The sequence below is a fragment of the Hippocampus zosterae genome, chromosome 11 (assembly GCF_025434085.1).
Source record: "Hippocampus zosterae strain Florida chromosome 11, ASM2543408v3, whole genome shotgun sequence".
Lineage (NCBI taxonomy): Eukaryota > Metazoa > Chordata > Actinopteri > Syngnathiformes > Syngnathidae > Hippocampus > Hippocampus zosterae.
The window spans coordinates 11158575-11183021 of NC_067461.1; the positions used below are offsets into that span (position 1 = coordinate 11158575).

Consider the following 24447-nt stretch of genomic DNA (forward strand, 5'->3'; position numbering starts at 1 on the left):
ATGATAAAATTCTTTGACCCTCCAGTAATTGCATTAAATGGTAACAAAATGAAAAGACACCCAACAACAGTGCAGCCAAATTAGGCAGGAAATCTGATTTATACCTCTATAAGCTATATCTATATCTAAAAGATGGACATCAGATTGATGAACAAAGTTTTACCAGTGCATGCGCCTCAGTATTTGACAGCCTTTTTCCCAACAGTGTGATTATTAGATTTTCCACTGCGCTTCTCAGCGATAGATTACACTTTACGTTAATTTTGTGAAAAAAAAATCAGAATGCAGACAATACAGACGAACAAAAAAATCTGCATTTTTTTGCCCATTTTCTGCTGCGTTGTGAATCATACCGTAAGCATGCAGTCCATTCCAAACTTTTAAAAAAAGTGCTGGGCCCCTTTTAAAATAGTGGGAGGTCCACCAAAACCTTAAATCACAACTCTGTTCAGCTCATGAGAGCAGGATCAGGATTTCCCCAAGTGATTTACAGTTTTCAGAACAGTGTTCCATACGCTAACTTGTTCTAATACGGTATCATTTTTTTTCCTTTTTCATTTTGCAATCAGCAAATCGCAATCGGTTTTACAATAAAATCCAATGAAACAGCATTCTATTGAGTTAATTTGGAATTAACTTCAATGAGTACAGATTCATTTACAGAAAAACTATTGTTTCATTGTCCAACTAGATCTAAATCGCCTTCATCATATCAGTCAAAAGAAGCGATCCATCACATTGTGTCAAATCGTTAGGCCTTATATCGATACGCAATGTATTGGTCAAAACGTGTATTGTTACATCCTTTGTGAAAAAGCCGTAGAGCAGCTTTCAAACACAATCACATGCAAAAAAACAAAGGGCACGTTGTGCATCAAGAGTAACATTCAATTGCAGCAACCACTCTTTCCCATTGCTCATCTTCAGGAGGAAATATTAACTGTTGCCTCATTTGATCCTATATCAAGATAGGAAATATATCCATTTTTATGTGCTATAGGAAACGAACAAGGGAAAATAAGTTCTCACATTTTCTCCTGCACCGCAAATTTGATCTTGCTGACATGCGTTTGACATGCAATCAACGGCGACTGCAGAATCACAGTAGAGGCCCTTGAAGCTCTCAGGACAATGACACACAGGACCTGTGGGAGTCTCCTCACAGATGCCTCCATTTCTGCATGGATTTGGATCACAAGTTGATTTTCTCTCACAAGGTGGGTCTGCAAAACAGAAAATGTGATCTTTATGTAACAATGTTGATCAGACTAAAGAAAGGAGTCGACTGTGATGTCATTCGGAAATTGTCGGGCATCAACCGTCATAATTGGAAAAGGGCTTTGATTTGAATTGCGCTTTTCTTTCTTCAAGGCACTCAACACGCTTTGACAGTGTATCCTCTTTCCTTATTCTCCCACTGAGGCAATAGGAGCATTTGGGCTTTAGGTATCTTGCTCAAGGATACTTCAGGACGGTCATGGAAGATTGATGACCTCTCTGCTGCTTGAGTCAAGCCTCCCCACACATCAATGGTCACAAGATGAAATGATTCCTAAAGTGATTTTGTCTCACGCCTAATATTTGCATTGTTAAACACAAAAATGTGTTCTAAATCTGATTTCCAACTGTGAGAATGAATACAGTTTACCATATAAATGGGTACCTCAAGTTACATAATTCATTCAAGACGCTGTAACTCAAAACATGTTTCCACTTTTCTAACTGAAATGAATCAAAAGGCAGCTAATCAGTTTCTTATATACAGTATTTAAAAAAAAAAACATTTTATGTAGGCTGAAATTCTTATTAGGATACATTTATTTGACCATTAAATAATTATTGCAACAGGTCTAATTGGTTTATTAAGCTTATGGAAGCATTCATAGCCAGATGGGACAGAGAAAACCCCCCAAACTGTTTAGATATATATTGTTTAAAAATACTCAGTTCTTGGTACTACATTAATGATAGAGACAAAATCAATATTTTATTGAGTCATAAAACAAGTCATCAGCTGTTTGGGCTAATTTTTTTTTTTTTTACCTGCATGGAAAAACATGGAAAATGTTGATGACATAAAAAGCAAAACTAATGCATTTGTCTGGTTGCACTGTGTGTTTTGTGTGACAGAGGAGGAATTGTTGATCTGTGACTGCATTCGGTGAAGTCAGGTGAACAAATGAGCATTTGGGTCAACATCAACGTGAGCCGTACCGTGTTGTCTTTTGGGTGAAGTCACTGTACTGCTAAACACTGACGAGCATCTTTTTCTGCTTACTAAAGCTTTATATTTTTAATTTGAAGACATTGTGATGTTTTATTTAGCTTTCGAAATGGTTTATTCAGTGATTTCAGACCATATGAGGTCTGTTCATGTGTTTACATCAAGCTCCCCCACAGTATCATGTACACATGAGGTCATGTATAAATAGCTTTCAGGAATAAGTTATATTTTCGAGTACATCAGCTTCAGAGTTGCTTGTACGTGTTCCATGCAATTCGAAGTCACCCACAGTGTTTTGTAGTTTATACACATCATCAAGATTTAACGGTACTGTATCCAAAAAACAATGAGATACACCATCCGCGCTTACGGTAAGTGAATTTCTGACATGCTTTTCTTGTGCACTTTCAAAGCGTGGCGGTTTCCCCCCAGTCGAGGCTTCGGACACTGACACATGCGTAATCCTGCGCAACCGACAAAGAGGCACGATTCGGTGAAGTCTGAGAGTGGCCATGGCTTCCGCATCGTGCGAATTTCGTGAGACGCCAATTCCGTAGGGATCCTTTTTGAAAATTTGTCGCACCTTGATTGTGAAATTAATATCTGTCTCGTATCTGGAAGTTACCTTCAACAGTCACGTGTGGAGTTCATCTGCAGGCTAGTTTCAAGCAGAGTGTGGTTTTACATTCACTTTTGAGTAAATGACAGAAGCGATAATGGAAGTGCAGTTAAAATAACTGGCAGACTGACTTTTACGTTTTGGTTTGGCTTGAAAAAATGTAGACAAGAATGACGGAGGGGTGCGCAGGCAGCTGACGGATGACGAATTATGGGCTGGCAAAATTTAGCGAAATGCTCACCTCTGGTAATTGGCAAACCTACCCTAAATCGACTTTTCTGACTTTGGCACACAGGATATTCTGCCCATGCACAGTGACACTCTTCAGGGAAATTATTTATTTCAACGAGAGGTGTCTGTACATTTATCATTGCAGTAAATCTTTCTATGCACATTTACTTTAATCCTTCTGCTGCAGGACAAGTGGCCCTGTTCCAGAGGCATTTCATGGCCTCCACTCTGGCAGTTAATCTCCTTGTATTTATCTTCAAGGCTTGCTTGAGTCACATATCACTTTGCACTCCATAAATGGAGTTTTTGTTTTTACACATACAGTAGTTGCTTCTTCAACAAACAAACAATTTGACATATGTTTTACAGAGAACTTACATGTAAGATGACATTTTCCTGCCTTTTTTAAATTTTGGAACAGATAAAAAAAAGTATGCGGTAATTTAAAATTCCCACTCAAAATGACCAAATATGCTTCGTTAATTTTGAAAGGGCATATTTCCACCCCTCATTAATGCAGTGGTTAACAGTGGAAATTTAAAAGGGAATCAATTTATCTCTTTCTACTGTAATTTGATAGGTTAACAGGGGTGATGACTGCATACTTGTTCCTGATTCTATTTTGCTAACAAAATGAGATCGAGATAAAGACAATTAACATCTCATAGCAAAATGAAAATGGACTAACGAGGACGGTCAGTAATATTTTGAAACAGAGTGGAGGACAGTCAAAAGAAAAGGAAATCTCATTTGAAACATCCCACGAGCTTGGCTCATTATTCAGTGCGCATAGACTTTGGCCTATGAGGGCAGCCGGCAATGGAGCAGGCTCCAACTCTTCGCTTGATTAATGAGGAACTGCAGCAGAGAGGAAGAGCAGGAGCGGGAGGAAGCAAATGCTCCAAAAGAACTCCCAAGAAGCTGATGGGACAGCAGGGAAGCATGACTATGGAAAAGCACCCTGAGGAGTCAACACGCAAGAGATTGCAGCAATTAACCCCCCCTCACCAAAATACATTTTATTAAACCAGAGAATATAATACTCTCCACATCCAAAGGTTTTGCCGAATGTTTAGTTGATCAGACAATATTTTACAGAGCAGTCGCAAATTCACAAGCATTAACGAATTCGGAGGTTCACGCATGAGATTAAAGTGTAGGCCACTTAATTGCCGTGCCATAATTCACAAGAAACTGTGCACACATCGGTAAGAGAGGAGAACTGTACTTTTTTTTTTTTTTTGAAGCCCAAAGGGTCTGGGGGGGGGCAGAAAGCATGATGGACGTGACAAATGGCAAATGAAATATCAGAATTCAATTTAATAGATTCATCTGTGACGGTGTCAATTTGGATTGTACAGTGTTGTTTGGAAAGATGGAGTTTATATCTCAATCGAATGGCTACCAAACATCGTGTTGAATAAGCGTCTGCACCACTCTCGACTTAAATGATTAGAGATATATTTACGTGTTACGCCCACTCATTTCAATCAAGAAACTACATGCGCCAGCCGATAACATCAGAAAACTCACAGCAGTATCAAATTAGTGGCTGCACACCCGTGTTTTATAAACTGTGACACGCTTCGTTAGCCAGGAGCTATTCATGGCTTTTTCCAGCCGTATATGAGCCGTCGTAACGCTGGCTTCTCAAGTGTTTGAAGGGGCTGCTGCAATGATTACGATGACAAATAAACTAGGTCTCACTTGAAAGCCTATAAGGACATGCTGATCTTGGATAGAATGTTTTCAGCTTTGACCTTTTCCTTGAGAGTGAGGCTTTTGAGGTAAATGACTGTGTGAAAAAACCTGCCTGAGAATTCTGCACCACAGATGCACGTGAAGGAGCCGGATGACACTTGAACGCATGTCCCGTTTGGACATAATTTGTCACAATTTTCCTTCCCAATGAATTCCGTGCAGGTTGTCCCTAAAACAAAGGGGTGGTGGTGGGGGGGGCAATTGAGAAACAAGAAACAGAGCGTTAAATACATTGCATGATGCACTCAAGTTGACTGCTTTGCATTTACATTTTTTCCCCCAAAATTATTGATTATGCAGAAATAAAGAGGACACAATGGCGGCGAAGATTAAGAGGTCATTTTAAACGCAAGTTTTTTTTTTGCTTAACAAATAACAGTGGAACTGATAAGAAGCTCAATTCTGACTAAATTGATGTGTCCACTGAATAAATCACTGGATCCTAGTTGGAGCCTTGCATGGTATCTTATGTTAGAAATTCTCACACTAACCTTCTCGTGGATTTTTTTTTGAATGATTATACTTTATTGATCCCTGAGGGTGAATTCTCTTGCACTCTGAGGAGAGACGGCAGAATGTGGGGGCTGTACAACTGTGTCGTGACCCTGAGTATTTGCAAATTCAGGATCTTGCTCAAAGGCATCTCTGCAGTTCATCTTTCAACTGCAATGGGTCTTGAACCTGCTACTTGTGCAACAAGTCAAGCAAGATTAACAAAACATATTGCGGATGTATCGGAAAGCTGTAGAGTCAGTTAAAAAAACTGTAACCGTAACACGAGCTATATTAAAAGCAATGCAGCTGTGTCACTTCATTCACTCCATAGAGCAGTTAATTTCATGCCAAATAATTCTGAATTTTGCTGGGCTGTAATCAAAGACCCTCCGTTTTTGTTGGCAGCCAGTTGCTTTTATTTTCAGACTTTTGATCCAGATTGGTGTGATAATCCTCCAAAGCCAGAAGTTGTTTCATTGTCACATTCACTGTCCAATATTCATGCACACATTTGGTAGCTTAAATAAGAAAATAAAGCAACAAGGTCATCAAAATGTATCAGAGGGACGAATGCAGGCTGAAAGAAATGAAAGTGACATTTATTGGAGCTATTATCTATTTCACTTTACACTTTGTTTTTTTTTAAAGTTAGTATGCTAAAAGTGATGCTTGGGTTTAGTTTTTACCGGTAAAATGTGGAGGACACAGACATTTATACGTCCTGTGGTTCGATTCCGCAGAGCCGCTACTCAAGCACACCCCTTTGTTTTTACAAGGACTGTCCAAACAAGGGTCAAACTTTTCACAAAACCTCCCGGAGTAGCGGTGGTGACATCGGCATGAGTAAGTCGGTTCCTGGTTGTCTGTTTGACAGATACCCTTCCCAGAACAAAGTGGGACCAGAGGGGAGGACTGGCATAGTTGTGTCTTGACCAGCACGTTGAGCCTCAAGCCGTGTTTACACAACTGAGTGTCTTTATCATGCAGAGCAATGAAGTAGTGGTGGCCTGGCTCGAGCCACTTGCTCTCCACTTCTTCTCTTGTGTTTAAGCGCCGAGGAAAAACGAACTGGTCTCTTGCTAGCCCGTCAGCAGAACAACTCTCAAAATCGGCTTTCGACACGTTGAGAAGGCTGACGCCGTATGACGCCAGTGTCTCATCGGTGACGAGAACCAGTTTGTCACCCTGCTGCAACTGAAGTGGGCAAATCTGTGGGAAGTTAAATGGTGCATGAAGGTCATCTCCGCCATGGAAACCCCAACAGTCTTCAGTGGTGCCGCACGTGTTCTCCATGAATGTCAAGTTCATTTGGACGAGGATCTGGTCCAGGTGCCACTCAAGTGCCACCGGTTTGCTGCAAACAGTTAGGCAAAGACTCTTGAGGACCATGCAGCTCACAAAGATGGTCATCAAGAAAAATGGTGGCGTCTTCATATTTTCTATTTTTGTCGGGCTCCAGGAAAGAAGAGGTGCGGGGGAATACCTGGGGGATGATGACACAACATTGAATGAATCATTTGGACATGGCACCTCCCACAACATTCTCAAAATTGAAATAAGTATCTGGGATATGATGGAGGGATTGTCTCACAGCTGGCTTCAGAACTCAATTTCTACAGCACTTTCAATCAGCAATTGCTGCAAACAAAGTGCTGTAAAAGGAGTAAAAATCAATATCGTGCAATAACAAAGACGGTGAAAACAGTATATTAATAACAGAAATCATCAAACATTTTTATAAATGAAGAAGTATTAACCAATTAATTAACAAATCAATCAATTCATAGCAACACAGACTGCAAATACCCTCAACAATAGAAGAATGTGGAGCGAGACGCCAGAGACTGGTATGTCTTAGCATGTGCAATTTCTTACTTAAGCATAGAAAAGTGAAAGAAAAAAACAGATCAATGTGAGGTAAACCAATTAAAATTCAGTTATGCGTCATAAAAATAAAATCATATTCAACATCGGTTGCGCATGATGGAAATGTGGTAAACCTATCAATAATTTTCCCACGTTTTCCTCAAAAATAAACAAACGATCTGGATTTGTTGAACACCTTTTAATCATGTGCAACTGACAATCACGAACAGGATTACATTTTGGAAGTAACTTCCCCAACATTGCCACTTCAATAACCCGCAGCATCTTTTGTTTTTTTGAAATGACTTCTTAATTCACACTGTATTTCTATTGTGTTTCTTTTGCCTGAGTACAGCTTTAATTAACTGCATGGTGAACCAAGTCAAGCGCAACTATGGTACGTGACTAAAAGCTTTGACTGATTGGGGGTCCAATAACACAATTGCAATAAATGCGTATCTGTTGATAGAGCAATTGTTTGTTTGTATATTTGATCATTTGTGTGTGTGATTCATATTTATTGTCTGTCATTAGCTGGAGCCACCACAATAAAGCTTTAGCCCATTAAAGTTTGGTGATTTTTTTATTCCCCCAAAGTAGAACATGGGGATTTTATCAAGCATATGGAGTAGGCCGTTATTCACAATCTCTATATAAAGCCTCCATTGTTGTCCCCTAAAGGTAAGGAGCCATTTTTCTGAGCATGGTTGTGTGGGGTTAGACAAAGAAAAGATTTCCTGAAGTGGAAGACTATCAATCACGCTCCGTGATTTTTGCAGCCCCTTTCTGAGTGTTTGAAATCCAAAGTGCAAGTGCAGGTATTTGTTTGCAACATTTCCTTGTCTTGCTCACATACGCACAATCAAGCCAACAATACTTGAAAAGGTTTTCACAGATAAAACATTAGGGGCAGTGCCTCAGTTCCAAGCAAGCTGGAAAAAAAATCAATATAAGAATCGTATTTTGCCCATAGTTTTGTCTGTTTGCCTTCAAACACAATGCACATGAACAGTAGGTAAAAAGATGGCCAGTGGATTACCTCTGAATAGGACTGCAGCTATAGCACAATTTTTTTCAAGATCAAGTGTGTGATTTTAGACAAGCACTGGACACAATGTGTGCAGGAATCTTGAGCCAAAGCTAACACGTACACACTAAAGTAGGCGACAAGAATTCGGATCACAGTGGGGGAAAAAAATGCTAGTTTCTTCATGAACCCCTTCATGCAGCCTGTAACCTGATAACCTGTCCACTGCAGTAACCGCTGTCCCTGAAAGGGTTCAAATTGAGTGAAATACTATTTAAAGGTCAAATTAAACACAGTGCAGTGTTTTTTTTTTGTAAGACCAACACAATAAAACATAAATGACACATTTTCTTTTCTTCGACGCTTCATGCGCTTAATTCTTCAGCTGTTCATGAAGACTAGTCATATGAGCGCCTTCACTACAGTGCTACTGACCACAAAGTGTGTCCCAGCAGCCTCAGGTGATCAAAAGTTGCTGCAGTGAGAGTGACAATGCCAGATAAAATACTCTTTTTCTGCCACATCGATGCCTAAACCTCAGTCCCTGGTTGGGAGATGAATTAAAGCAGACTACACAGTGTTTTAACCCTCAGGCCATTTTCATATGTGTTCAATTTAAACAAAAAGTATCAATGCCTTCTCAAAAAAAAAAAAAAAAAAAAAAAAAGAACACTGACTGTGGAACTGCAGTATCAAGAGAAGTGATGAATGCAACAGCAAATATCATTATGAAGCCCGGGTGCCACGTATGAAGAGCAGGCTGCTTTTCATCCAACAGGTTGATTCCTTTTTGTTCAAATATAAGACGATAGGATAAGACTGTCAAGTAAAAGGCCTCCGTCACCTTTTTGTATTTTACCTCTTGACACAGCAGGAACACGGCTTCAGAAAGTTGAAATGTAATTTTTCCAAGTGTAGTTTTGCCCCACTTTTTCAGCACTCAACTCCAAAATGAGTGTGTTTGTGAAAAGGCTCGGTTGATTAGAACTTTTAACCAGACTCGGCAGTATATTACTGTGTGCTTGATTGAACACCTGTCATCGTCACGCAGAAGCACATCCTGTGCCAACGGTTAATTTTTGTCTCTAGTTTGGAAAGGGCTTTGTTCATGGTCAGTACAGACAGCCAAGCAGTTCAGCTTCGTTTGGAATTTAAATCAACAGACAAATAAAATATACAAATGTGCATTCCGCAAATTTCAAATTTAGGAAAGCAATAGATGGGAAGAACACTTGTCACCGTTCTTTAGAAAAGGAACCATATTTACTAAGTTTATTTTTTCATGGAAACTGCAGATCTCAATATGGATTAGAATTTGATCACTCTTAACCCTGATATTGTTCTCGGGTCTGAATTGACCTGTTTTCAAGTTTAGATATGTAAAAAAGTACCATTGCCTTTTTTTGTACTGAAAGGAAGCTTCATCTAATTCTCAAACAAATTTAATGCAATAAAATCATGACTGGTACTGTACTTCCTTTGGGACCCGTTTTCAAGTTTAGATATGTAAAAAAGTACCATTGCCTTTTTTTGTACTGAAACGAGGCTTCATCTAATTCTCAAACAAATTTAATGCAATAAAATCATGACTGGTACATTTGGTAACAAACGACTTCCCTATTCTCTACTTAACAAAATTTCAATAATGCCGTGCATCATCGTATATATTGTACAGCTGCTGTAATTCCAATGCATGTATCCTCAAGCTGGGTACGGCAACGATGGAGCTACTCCAAAATCAGAGAGGGAGCTGGGACACAAAGAAGACACTTTTATATCCCCATGCACAGTGACATCAAACTAACAAACTCTACAAGCAGCATGAGTAATGGATGAATGTCAGCGGAGAGACTAAGACCACAACCTAATTTTTGGCCAGTATTTACCATGATGATGATGAAAGAGTCATGTGAGGCCTCCAGTGTTGTATGTTCAGTAATCCATTCGATCCAAAGACTGACTACAATGAAATAATAAAAATAGATGCTTATTCTTATTGATTTCATCGTAATCACAGATTACTGTAATACATTTGGGACTCTAAACCACAATCACCAACCTTAATTAGTTTTAATTGAAAATGTCAGTTCATGAAATCACAGATATCCACACTGTTGGATAGCACCTACACAATGAGACCTGAGATCGATACTTTAACGTCTTAAAGATATTGGTATTGATCGCGATTAAACTGTTGGAGGAATACTTCGAGTAGTAAGGGCCAGTGGGTTAGAAGCAAAGTCGGGAATGTGAGAGTCAAGTAATTGCCTCATGTTAGCGTGATGCTTTTGTGAAGGCTCTGCTGTTCTGGGATGCCAAGCACCTCGGTGCACGGAAGACAACGGATCGAGGGAGGCAACGTAAATCCTCTATTGACCGATGACACCGCGAGGAAGACTTATTATCACATTTATTTGGATAGCTAACATATCACTTGTTGCCGTGCTTTGTGACAAAATAGAGCAACCCAGTTATATTGATATTTGACTGCTTTGTGGAAAACTTTTGTATTTGAACATTTTAATAGCTTCATCAATATTGAAAAACACCATTGAAATTGTACCGATTGAGTGAAGACCTATAAATAGATCTTAAACATTCTCCACTCTTGCTTTTGAAAGTGTGCTTAAAGCACTACAGTCATTTGATGACGAAATACTTAATTTATCTTTATTTTTTTAAGTTGCTAAAAAAAATAGTGTTGGTCCCATTACATCAAACAGGAAGAATCGCCGATATTATCGGGAGCAAATAAATACAGTACAATGCAAGAAGCAATGAAGCTGCTCACTCAAGAATGGTAACTAATGACACTTCAATTAGCACACACAGGTGTAAGCTCCTACAAATCCAGTCGAAAGCCATCTTGGTGCATGGTAATTTCTCATCATGATTGACTTGATTCAGATCTTTTGACAGCTGCATGAACCGAATGTTAGAACGAGAACGTTTCTGTGTTTGTTGGTCTGCTCTCTGCATGTGCAGTGTCCCTCATTCTCTTTGCCAGCATGTGCAGCAGGCTTGACAGAAACGAATATCCCTTCATGTAGCCAGCCTCCCTCTTAGCCCAAGACTGTGGCTTTTCTGTCATAATAAGGTCTCCAGAAAGCCTTAATTTACTTATTTTATTTTATTTGGGGAGATAGGGGCAGGAAGTCACTCCCAATACCAATGCTGAAACCATTAATTGTAAAATTGAAAGCTCACAAGGCGGCGGATGAACTACATCACAGAATCAATTCACCAACACGTCAGTCTGTTCTAAAAGTCCAGCCTTTTCTTTGTGTAAAAATGACACAATCACCGGGAAAATCATTGGATTGTAAAATAACGACAGGCGCAGTATATCAACTTGCACAGACCTCATTTCTCTGACCACTAACTGCTTTTGTGTCTTTCTGATACACTCTGTGGTGCTTGAATGTTTTTTTTTTTCTGAATACATATGCCTCACAGTCAAAGAATCATGAGATGGGCTTGATAAACACCCACACTTAATAATTCCAGTGAACTACAATCCAAATTGGTGTCCAGAGTCAGCTGCAAGTCATTGATGCCTCTGTGCAGCCATGAGAAAAGTCATTCGCGAAGCATCACGGAGCTACAGCCTGCGTCACATTGACGATCACTTGTCCTCCATCTGAGACTGTGTAGCATCATTTGCTGTAAAACTGATGAACATGTGACTTATTCAGCCTTGAACAGTAACAACTGTGTCGACTTCACTGCTGAAAGGCTTTTGTTGATTACAATGGCAAACCTGATATTGGCCATATTAGTAAATCACAAACAAACATGTAGTATTCCATGGCCATGTGTACGTGAACAACCCTGAACTAGTTGCCAGCCAATCACAAGGGCACACAGATACGAACAACCATCTGCGCTCACACTCACACCTCAGGACAATTGCAGAGCACAGAGAGATGGACAACCATCCGCGCTCACACTCACAGCGAGGAACAATTTACAGTGTTCAATCAGCCTGCCGATGCACGTTTTTGGAATGTGGGAGGAAACCGGAGTACCCAGAGAAAACCCACGCAACCCTGGGGAGAACATGCAAACTTCACACAGGGAGGCCGGAGATGGAATTAAAGTACAGTTTATGTCATTGTACACATTTTAACAGAATTTCCTTGAGAATCCATTTCTTTTGTGTGATGACTATGACTCAGTTTATGAACAACAGCAGCTCATAATGCAGGATAGCTTATTGTGCGATGGAAAGATGCGGCTCGATAAAAAGTCTCCTGTTGTTTGTGTGTGGGCTGTTATAGGGGTGGAAGTCCAGGGTCCAGGCAGGGAGTAAATGAGATCCAGGCGTGAAAGGGATCAAAACAGGAGGCAGACTGAGAATCAAATTGCAAACAGCATAGAATCAGTTGTCGGGAATTCAAAATAGAGTCTTCGACATGGCTGGATGCAACAAACTCAATAATGAGTGCTGAAGATCTGCCGCACGACTCCGACAACCTGGGCGTTGACAGTGAAAATCATGAATGAGTCTTGAACAAAATCTGTCAGCTTTGGTCTTCTGGTCAGTGACAGGTAGTGGAGGCCTCGTGAAACCTTGGTATCTCTGCAAGTGCCTTGACAGGGTGAGATTAAACTCTTTGATGTCGACATCTAACTGAAAACATGGTCAAATATTGTCCTGATTTCCTCCATAACTGCAGAAGATGTTGCACATTTTGCTACCTTTGCCGACAGTCACAAATGTTTGCCTCTCTCAGTGGGGCAGAAACTTAACATTGTTGGCCAAAAACTACTGCAATTAACATTTGACAAAAAATAAAAATACACGGCATGTGCCCATAGCCCCATCATACAGGCTTGGTCCCGGTACAAACAAATCTTTAACTGATAGGGATTGTGCTGCCAGTGTAGTAAGTGTTTTACAGGAATGAGGGTTCACAGGGCATAATTAGTTGTCAGAAAGTCAAACGAGAGTCTTGTTGATAGCTGGATGCAATAAACTCAATGATGACAATCATGGACAATCTGGCAGCATGGTAGACCAGCCTGAGACAAGCAGCTTTAGCTGCTTGCTGCCACCATCACGCTTGTGTCCAACGTGTAATGACACAGACACAAAGCACAAAAAGAAATGGGGTGGAGTTCAGAAGGAGAAGACAATGGCTCTGGCATATTTTTTTTTGTTTTAGCCATGTTATAATGACCAACTATAACTAGAATGTCAATACCTCCCAGTTCCGGGAGGATAATGGAACATAGCAATTAAAGTCTAATGGGGCAAGGGGTCTGGGGTGGTTCTAATGATGCCACCAAACAGCAAAAAAAAAAGAAAGAAAGAAAAAAAATCAAATCAAAAACCTACATCTGAAATAAGACCCAGCCACAGTGCAAAATAGTTTTTCCTTGGTCCATGTTCCAAATGCATGTGTCTTGAGGTACCTTGTGGTATTGCTAATGTGCAATATACGCGTTACTATTTTTAGTTTTACTTTGTCACAATACTGTGAAAAAGGGCACAAAAATATCAACGCAAGCAGTTGTTCACTGCATTGACAAAAACAATCCATTCAATAAAGTGGTTTGTGTCGAAGGCAGTTGTCCTTTTTTTCATGCTAAAAAAAACTTAGCGGACCGTATTTGGCATCATATGAAGAAATTGTGTTAAATTTCACTTTTTGATGATGCCACCAGTCAATCACAGTGCACAGAGACAAACAAGCATTGCCATTCACAACTATTGGCAATTTACCAGTCTTCAATGAACCTAATACGTACAGTATGTTTTTGGACTGTAGTAGGAAGCCACCAGGATAAAACATACGCAAGCAGGCATGCAACCTTCACTTAAAAAGGCCTCACATTTTTGAACGTGAGGCAGACATGCTACCGCCAGCGCCATCAGGCAACACCCTCAAACAATTGGACTATTTCTGATGCAATAAGTGGCATCAATACGTTCTACTGCTGAGTCACATTTAAAGCGGCTGACACATTAGTCACTGGAAACACAGCATTTCACAGTGAGTAAATAATGCCATTGCTCTTCCAAAAAGAATCTATAAAAAATAAATAAAGACATTTTGACAGTGGATCAGTTTGAAATATGGCAGAGTAATGGAACGAGAGAACAGTTGCAACAAGCTGTGACAAAAATCATTGCAGGCGACACTATTCAATTTTAGTGAACTTTTGGGTTGTCCAACTGACAAAGATAAATGTGTTGCTCTAAATTTGAAAATCAATTGAAGAATGTGGCTGGTATAAAAGTGAGAACAAATATTCCACAGCATCCATCGTATCTAACTTTATTTAGCAAGAGCATTATTAGGCATTCAAAATCTGTGGCATTCCTGCCCTGGCAAAGATGAGGACCCAGTAATTCCACACATGAAGAAAAGTAACTGTAAGTAACAAACATGAATAATTCTGGAGCGTTTGAAGATGTCAATTGATTTGACAGGTAGAATGTTGAGAACCGCCATTGCAGACTAACGGTCATTATGTCATGGCCATGATTTAAAAATACAAGTAACTCATGGAGCGCAAAATGTCGAAATAATAAATCTTGTTGAACTAACTTAAACCTTAGAGGCATGTGGTTTCAGTGAAAAAAAAAATCTAACTATTTGTGTTGAATTTCATTCTGGAATAGTCACGATTAAACGGTTTGGCCTTTGGCTTCCTGCTGTACTTTCTTGTTTCTTTCTTTTCCTAACTACATGGAACATTTCAAAGAGCAGCATGTTTGCAAGGCTGAATGCCAAAAAGACACTTTGAACCATTGACTAAATTAGGCTTGGGCCTCAAGCGACATTGCTTCACCTAAAGCATTGACTTCACCATTGTGACTTTCGTTTGAAAAACACTTCATTTTCGGTTAACTCACAATGCTTTCAATAGCCCCCTCGTTGTGGCAGCCACTGTTTCTGTGTAAATTTGGCACTCCGGCCAGAGAGCCATTACAATATAATGCCCCCACCCCCCCCCCTTTCGGTTAAATACAATATATCTTTTCTTATCATTTATATCTTTTCTTTCAAACACATAAGCCTTTTTGGTCTAATTTTTACAAAATAAATAAATAAATCATTAAAAAAATTGAGCCCATCTTTGAGGCGGCACAGTCGCATAATCATGATTTAGTTTTACGTTGTACACTCACAGACCAGAAAATGGCTTTGTGATTTTCAAACGGCTTTAGGCACATTATTGCATCAATTACAGATTAGATGTTTAGTGTTTTTTTTGCCAACTTTGCATAACCACTGGGTAGGAAAGGTTTACAAACATCATAGCATTTATAACCCCTTTGTTGCATGATACTCCTGCAATTATGGCATTAAGTGTTTAATTTGAGCTCATATAGGCTGTCGGTATATACTTCATTCAGCAGGTGAGTAGTTAAGACTTGAAGTACAGTATCTGTGTAAAGGATATCACACCCAGAAACGCAGACGGCTTCTTTGAGTTTGAGTTTATTTAAAATAGATTGATGCAAAGTGAAAAAGTGGCCTGTCACATGAGGAGTCCACATTTCAAATTGCTTTTGGAAATTGTGGACGTCGTGACCCCGGGGGGTCGGGGGGGGGGGGGGGGGAGACACACGCATCCGGACCGTTATGGACACAAGCTAGCATATGTGATGGTATGGTTAGTGCCAATGGCATGACTAACTTACAGTACACATCCGTAAAGGCACCTTGAATGTAGAAAGGTACATCCAAGCGACGTCCTTTTCACCGACACGAGAAGTTTATTTCAGTAAGACACTGCCAAACCACATTCTGCCAATGTTAAAACAACGTGGCTCCGTAGTAAAAGAGTGCAGGTACGAGACTGACAAATGCACCCCATTGAAACTGGTGTTTGTATCAGTTTGATTTAGAAGGAAGTGAGAATTTGAAAGCTATGTTGCTTCTCTTGCACTGATCAGGGGTAAGCCTCGAGTTGAAAAAAAAAAGTCTTCTTGAGACAACAGATTAGCAATACACCCGGCCGACGTCTGGGTCTGGACCCTTTTTACGAAGGCGAGGCCGAGGATTTAGCATGTCTGGGTAATCTGACTAGTAGGGCCATCTGCTAGTGTATGCAGAGCAACACTCGTTCGTCTCTGCTTGTTGTCAATCAGACAAAGTCTTTGCTGGTCGAAAACATGCTCACCATTAAGTCGAAAAGGATCTTCGCCCTGTGAGACCAACTTGCAGCACCATTTTGCCGAGTTTCTTATTCAGAATGGAGATGTGTAGCTCCCCGGGGAATTGGACAGCTGAGCCATTTCGGAGTGCACTGGATGAAACTGTTGCTAGGAGATGTGATCAGACGCTGAAGACCGGAGGCGTGCCTGCTTGTAGGGGAGAAGCCCTCTGGGGCACAACAGGGCGGAGATGCAGCCTGCCTGATTGATTATTCAATTAGGCTTGACTAATTATTCAGCTGGCAAGCCAAGCCATCATCTCATGTCACAACTCAGTAAATAAAAATTAGTTTTTGCCACAGTATATGAGAGATTGGTTTGCACAACAAATACAAATGTGGAGCATAAAAACAAACCTGCGGACCATTGGCTATGGTTTAATTTAATCAGATGACTGATGTTATTTCTGTTATGTGATCCATTATTGGAGGTAAACAAATTAAAAGTTATGCACGGTACATGCATGCAGTGCATAAATTGTTTTGTCCAAACTATTAAACCACTTTGCACAATCATAATTTTATATATTGGATTGGCAATACTGAAACAATTTATGTTATTGAATATATAGATTATAATATCTGGAAGTGGAAAATCCAAGAAAAAAAACCCCAAAGAAACAAACAAACCAACAAAACGAAATAAGAAACACAGGTACATTTTATTGCTTATTTCTTGGCAGGTTTCTGAAGGAAGAAAAATCACCCCTGCAGCAAAGTGAAGTCTGTGGAGTAAAAGGCTGGTCCGTGTTGTCACAATAATTTTTTCCTGACAATACAACCCTCCACCCCCAAATATGACAGGTTTCTTTCAAGATACTGATACTGTATAGTGATGATGTTTGTTGAGCAAAAATAAGTAGGCAAAAGTGAATCCTTTTTAAGTTGGAATTTATTTTCAAGGATATTGAACATTTGCATTAAAATGCAGTTTGGGATATCCACATTTTTAGGCAATTTGTACTGCCTGTCTAATCTGTAGTTCGAATAGGATATACAGAGGCGGTCATGTTTGTATAAACGTACAGCAATTTCAAGTGATCTCTTTTATCGCTCTTGATGCACCAGAGATGTCATATTGCCGAGATACAGACTCAGTATGTTGGTCTCCCTGTCAATTATGGCACTTGAAATGGGTACCTTGTTTCGGTTGGCAGGATCTTAATGTTCTTTGAAGGCAAAGCAAATATTCACAGAACCAATGCGGGTGCAGAAACAAGCAATAACATTGTACTATAAGAGCACCTTTGCATTGTTATCCATACAAATGTTTTTTCTGGCGAGCATTAGTGCCACTTTGCACTGTTGTACAGTGCCACGCCTCATTAATCAATGAAAAAAAGAGTTCCACGTGTCTATGAACTGACTGGACACATGCAAACTGAAGTGAAACAGTTGAACCGAACGGTGAAAGCCGTTCCACCCAGTACCAACTCGCACAGCGGCAAGCAAGGTGACTGACAGGAGAAGGAACGAAGCAGAACTATCCCTGACAATTTTCACTCATCCAGTGAGAAGTGAAAGTAGTAATTATCATGACGGTCCTCTCAATAAATGGTATGTGCATAAACTGAACAAACTTGCACTGCTCCAAATTTAGCATTTGTATCTTTCAGTGAGAAACGGTGGTCTTTGACACCATTCCAATGATGTGTCACAAAATTGTGCGAAACACTGGAATAAGTCAAGTCATCAACAACAACCCCCCCCCCCCACCAAACTCGTTAAAGAATAACTATATGTATATGGTTTGTTTAATTGGCAGAAAAGTTGGACAAAACACTCCTATAGCGTACTAATTAGGGAGCTTGCGAAATTCTGTCACAAAAACTAAGCCAGTGTAAATATACTACTACTGATTGTAAGTGGGACCCCCCCCCCCCAAAAAAAACTATCCAAGATGCATAGCTATTTATTTACATACAGGGTAAATGAAGTTGACCAAAAGAGATTAGCATTGTTTCACGGGTCAGTTCACTTTGAAATGCATTTCTTGCAGCCCTAGAGCAAGATTCTACAGAACCGATATTCAAGTTGAGTTGTTCTGAGGCCGTTTTGACAGCTGGTGTATGAGGGTTTTCCATAATGGCCCCTATTCTTTTCAATGAAAAGTTACATTCACATCCCCCGCTGTGCCACTGCAATCACTTTTCTACCGAGTGCTCCTTAGCAGCAGTTTGAGTATAGGGTAATTTTTGCCAGGCGATTATAGGTGAAGCCGGTGCAATTTAGATGTCTAGACTAAATTACAGCACGTGGACAGATCAAAAATACACATTTTTGTCTCAGGAGTTTGTATTCCAATTCTTCAGTGAGAGAATTTGTTTTTCTTTATGCTATTTACAACTTCCAAGTATGATCCCCCCAAAAATCTGAATGACTCAAATTTATTGGTCAACTATGTAAAAACATACACAAGGAATGTACTTTCCCAGTTACAACCATCCAGAGGAACATGAACAAAGCAGTGACGAATTTTTTGGGTGTGGACTCAGGAAACAAGAAAATGCAATCGTTACTACCTCTGAGAAAAAAAAGAAACCCAAAACAAAACACAGCATTATGCGAAATAGTTTACAACGGTGTGCCCATGGTTACAAGGTTAAGAGGAAGACCAGTACTAATCCTCTTAAATCCTACTATAGTAGCTTTCAGTTTGCAGATCATGATAGACCGATTTTGTGATGGCACAAATAAGTTGCACCGCTGAAAGCCGCCAAAACTTACTAAAGTTGATCATTGGAATTTTGCTTATGTGGTATAAAAGCTGTTGTGAGAAAACGGGAAAAAAACGACAGCAATTTTTAAATCAGCATTAAAATAGAACAACAGATTTGTTTTGAAATGATTCCCTAATAAAGACTGAATTCTGATAAAAAGGGGCTTCTTGTGTGGATCATTATCAGTGCTGAACCCTGTGCTAAAGCTATGTCACTTTGAAACAGTAATTAAGGATCAATTTTGGGGAAAACCCTTCTCATCAAAACACATGACTATAAAACATGTGACCTGAACATTTGATAGATTTCATCTGCAGCGCTTATCCTGGTCGAAGACATTTAAGATGGCGAATTCGGTTGGCTCCCCCACTGTGGTTAGATTAATGAGTTGCCCTTTGGCTTGTAACGTTGGCAATATTTCCTGCGGCTTAAGGTCTCTTCATTAGGTGTAGAAATGTTGACCTTCGCTGCTCTTTTTCTTATGAGAATGTATGACCCTCAATGGCAAGCATTTATCCGTATACCACTGCAAACTATTTGCATCATTCCACCATATTCGGTATGAAAAAGGGCTTTCACGTTTGACCTTGTGGTCTAAAAGTAATGGGTTATTTAAGTTATGATTTTTTTTTACTGTATATTAACTCCCAATTATATGCTGAAGGTCCTGCAATGGAACACCAAATGTGAGTTATTTCTTTTTTAGTAACAAACATAAAGCATATTTTCTTTCATCATGCGATTTATTTTTCTTTTGCAGTATTTACAATCATTGTCATCTGGATGTAAATTTTTCCTGCATTATCACTCAAAATAACCCACTCCGCTTTCATCGCTTTTTGACTTTATTTTAAGTCACTCGGTTTTGTTTTCCATTATGTAAGGTGCGTGCGACAATATTATCTGAAGAGAGTAAGTCTTGCGTCAACAAACAAACCCAAAGTGGACACCAGCATACAATTGAAAGGCGGGGTTTGCTAAACTGGATTTGAATGCAAATATAGTGAATGCCTTATTTTAGGTGGAGTCTTATAATTGGAGAACTCTTTAGGCCTTATCCATTGATCAGCGGTTATTTGTAGTCCTTTGCAACAGATTGCCGCAGGTTACAAAATCTGGGGGCTTGAGGCTCGTTGGATTAAAACATGCTGACGCATCATCTTGTTAATCAAGCCGGCAGTAATGCACACAAAGTCGGCTACGTGGAGCCCCTTGAGAAATACCGGGATCCCTCTTGAATATAAATATAATGAGGCTATTGCACAAGTGCTCAGCGACTGAATAATGAAGTCAAGCTCACGTTTGGGTTCACTACACATAACGCGGTGTGTGTGCAAGCCGAATAACATCAGTGAAGAATGACAATTGTGGTATGGCAGTCACAGGTCTGCACATACAACTGAATTGCAATATGTCTTGAAAAGTATGGCAGGCAGAAATCACTACCATGGTCATGAAAAAAAAAAAAACACAAAAAACATTGATGAACTCAATAGTTATTGCGTCACTGGACACCAAGAGTGAGCTCCTGTGTTGCGGCCTTTGAGGTGCTCTTCTGGAATGTTGGCAACATCTTTCTTCGAATCAACGGTTGCTCCAACTTTCCAGAAGAACACTTTGAAGGCCTTAACACAGAAGCTCTCCCTTGGTGTCCAGTGAAGCAGTAACTATTGAGTTAAACGATGCTTTTTCCTGACCATGGTGGTCATTCTTGACTCCAGGCAATTATTTAAAACCAAGACAGACTTATTAATTGGAAACAATATTTTCCAGACTCTACCAATCATTGACTGACTCTGTCACCAATGCTGTCATTCGTGCTCTCATAACTTGCCGTCTGGACTACCGCAACAGGATTCTGGCTAGGGTGCCTGTCAAAGCCCTGGACAGGCTCCAGGGTGTCCAGAATTCTGTTGCCAGAGCTCCCACCCGTTCAAAGCCCTGGCAACACGTTATCCCCGACCTCATGCAGGTCACTGGCTCCCATTCAAGTGCCGCACAGTCTTTAACTTCTCTTTTGGCCTGCTCTCCATCCCAAAGTGCAAACTGCAAGCGATTAGTGACAGAGATTTCAGTGCTGCAGTCCCCTCCCTCCAATATTTTTCCCCCTTTCTATTTGGAATTATATCTGGCACAAGATATCCAGGTTCAGGTTTTATTGCTCCATTCCAAAGCATGAATCCAGTGGCTTTAAAATGATGTTAATAAGTGCTGGTAAAATAATCAAATTATGAATTATGTGCATTATTAAACAATGACTAATTATGATTTGGGTTTGTTTTACTCTGCCGTTTACTGCCCCATCGGCATTGCAAGTAAGAATCTGTTCAATTGCCTTGCTTTGCTTAACAAAAGGTTAAAGCTTCTATAAAGTGGGGGAAATGGCTTATAAATTTGACACACGACAGAGAAGAGTGTTATTAACAAGCCTGCCAAATTTGAATGAATGCAAAACTAACTTCACAAGTATTTTTAAAAATGAGGCCGCAACATGGTGAACAATGCACCTCTATTGTCAGCTCTTATGCTGCAATCAAGGAAGATGGGAAGTATTTTTTGACATCAGACCAGGAGAAGTTATTTGGTAAACTCAATGAAATGATTTGAAGATATTCCGTTAAATGCATTACGGTCATTGTTAAGAACGTTTGCTGAAGGTCAAAATGTGTTGTGGTGAACCAAAAAACAAACAATGTAATTGGAATCAACTATCTTTGGTGTTATTATTCACTTCAAATACTGACGTCAGATTTGGGAGAAACCGAAAAGTAAAAATCCGACTTCTCATTTTACTTGAACGCAGCATAAGAGGCTGTGGGTGTGTCAGCTGAATGCACCAAAACCACAGCGCATTCAACTGTCAACTCAAATCTCACACTTTGTGATCTCTATGTGATTGAGCTGCAATAAAGCCCGAGTGACTAGAAAATATCCCAACAGTACTTTTCCACAAAACAACACAGGTAGCTTGGCAGCTAACAGACTTCCAGATGCCATGGAAAAGTGGCAGGCTGGTCAAATTCATCAACGTCTGTCAACATATTACAATAACCCAAATAACCCAAAACACGTTTAATATAACACTTGAGTATGACACCGAGCAGTTCTGAAAATTTTGGCAGCCAGGGAAGATTTTTTATTTTTATTTTTTAATGTAGGCATCTTGAGCTAGCTGACAGTGATGCTTTCTGTCCGGTCAAAGGTCATGCAGTTTTCAACTAACATTCCTCACAATAAGCAGACTGATTATGAATGTTCAAGAGAATTGCAGAGATAAATCGACATTTACTTATCTATGATATTCTCTGTGACTTTTCCTACTCTCTGGTATTCCCGATTGAGGAGCTCTGGGGTAAACACTATCTTACTGCGCATGCCTGACACTCATTTAACACAAATGCCATATATTATACCAGAGTTCACCCGAACTGACATACAGAGCATTGATTCCCTTCAGGTTTAGGCACGACTATTCACAAAGCAAGTACTGTATTTTCCACACTAAAAGGCACACTGGATTATGCGGCGCACCTTCAATGAATGGCCTATTTTGTAAATTTTTTCACATATTGGACGCACCGCATTATAAGACAATCTGCAATGCATCCACTAGATGGAGCTACTCTCAAGGAAATGACAACAGGACACTACACTACACCCTGACTTATATACGTAGGTACGATCAGATGTTAGTAAAGCGCATTTAATAAAGCAGCAACACAGTTCACTTAACCAACAGCAAGTTACAACATTGACTCGTTAACGAACTCTCTTGCCACTTCTCTATTTGCGTGTTCAACTGCGAAATGATCGCCTGAAGTTTGAACTCTGCGTTGGAAGCATGTCTCTTGCAAGGAGTGATTTTGGGGTTGATATTTACCATACACAAGGCACATCACATTTTAAGGCGCGCTGTGAGCTTTTAAGAAAATGGGAGGCTTTAAGGTGCGCCTTTTAGTGTGGAAAATACGGTAATATCCCGCAACATTTCGAACATTCAGTAACTAGCGCAACATTCTCTATGTGAAAAACAGCAATGCCAATAACAAAAATAATAAATGAAATCATGCATACCGCAATATAAAAAATGCATATCATCATCATCATATAAAAGTTCAGATCCTTGAGACCCCAATCAATCACAGTTAGATGGAAAACACGGGCTGCATGATTACAGTGCCTTGGATTGATAATAGAGTATGGAGGACGCTTGAAACAAGGACACCCCATCCTTCTCGCTTTCCCCCTGGGATTTAAATATTAAACATAAAGGATGGCAGATTATTAGACCTGTCACCTTGCCTTAAGCAATGATACAGTATTCTGTTTTTAACTGCACTGTCGAGTACATGCTGTGACATATTGTGATGTCGGCTTCCCTAAAATAGAGATGTTTACGAGCAAAGGGACTTAAAGGATCCAAAGTAGTATCCCCATGGATAATTGGTTCATTATTTCTGCTTGGAAGTATGCTTGAATTAAATGTCTTTTTTTTGGGCGGGGGGGGGGCGGGGGCGAAGTTCTCCTGAAAAATAATCATGTTTACCTTTCTTTTGAATCTCAGAATTTGAAAGAAGAAGATGCCAGCAATGACAACGTTACATAAAAATTAAATTTCAGTCTCACTTATACTGGAGATATTCATCCTTAATTGTGACTTTTTAGGTGAGGTACCATGATGATCTCTGTGCAACACAGTAACACCGAGCCAGAAAGTGGGTTATTTTCCAATTCACCATGTCTTACTCGAACAGAAGCTGCATGTCAAGAAGCTATTTTAGGTTGCATCCACTACGATGAAACAAAACTAACAGTGACCTCTTTCAGCTCTGCTGCTTCATTATTATTTTAGGATAACTCCCTTGCATTGATATGTAGAAAATCCATTCATTGAGTACCGTAGTTCTTTCACTAGTTACCACTTTTGAAACCAGATGCTATAAGAGTTCTTAATATTAAGAAGTATGTCTCAAGAATGGCTGAACAATTTATCTGCTTTTCAAATAATCAGTTATTAAAATAACAACTAAATAGAGATGCATTATGAATCAACAAAAACACAAAACAATGACACGTACCCGCATTTCATAGATCCTAAAAAGTCATATCTATAGTGTATATCCCCAGGATGTGCACATATCATTTTTCATGCCAACACAGCACATCTCCACCTGGGACAAAGTAATACTTTCTCCTTATTTTTAATACCCAGTTTCCATAACAACACAATCAAGATTCTGTTGCCGCGATCACGCTACAATGAAGACTTGACTTACAAAAAGAAAAAAAAAACTACCGGTAAATCAAATAAAAACACATTTAGAGTACGGTA

General features: G+C 39.7%; 1 protein-coding gene across 3 annotated transcripts in view; it reads right to left on the minus strand.

The window, feature by feature from the left end:
- Positions 1–16542, minus strand: part of eys (eyes shut homolog) — a 143461-nt gene extending 126919 nt beyond the window's left edge. For all 3 annotated transcript variants that reach the window (XM_052080554.1, XM_052080553.1, XM_052080552.1), the window contains exons 1-4: positions 16363–16542; positions 6017–6813; positions 4888–5004; positions 1030–1223 (exon numbers count right to left, since the gene is read on the minus strand). In XM_052080554.1, coding sequence (XP_051936514.1) covers positions 1030–1223; positions 4888–5004; positions 6017–6764 — 1059 coding nt within the window. In that variant the 5' untranslated portion in view covers positions 6765–6813; positions 16363–16542. The remainder of the gene's footprint in view (positions 1–1029; positions 1224–4887; positions 5005–6016; positions 6814–16362) is intronic.
- Between the last annotated feature and the right edge of the window lie 7905 nt (positions 16543–24447).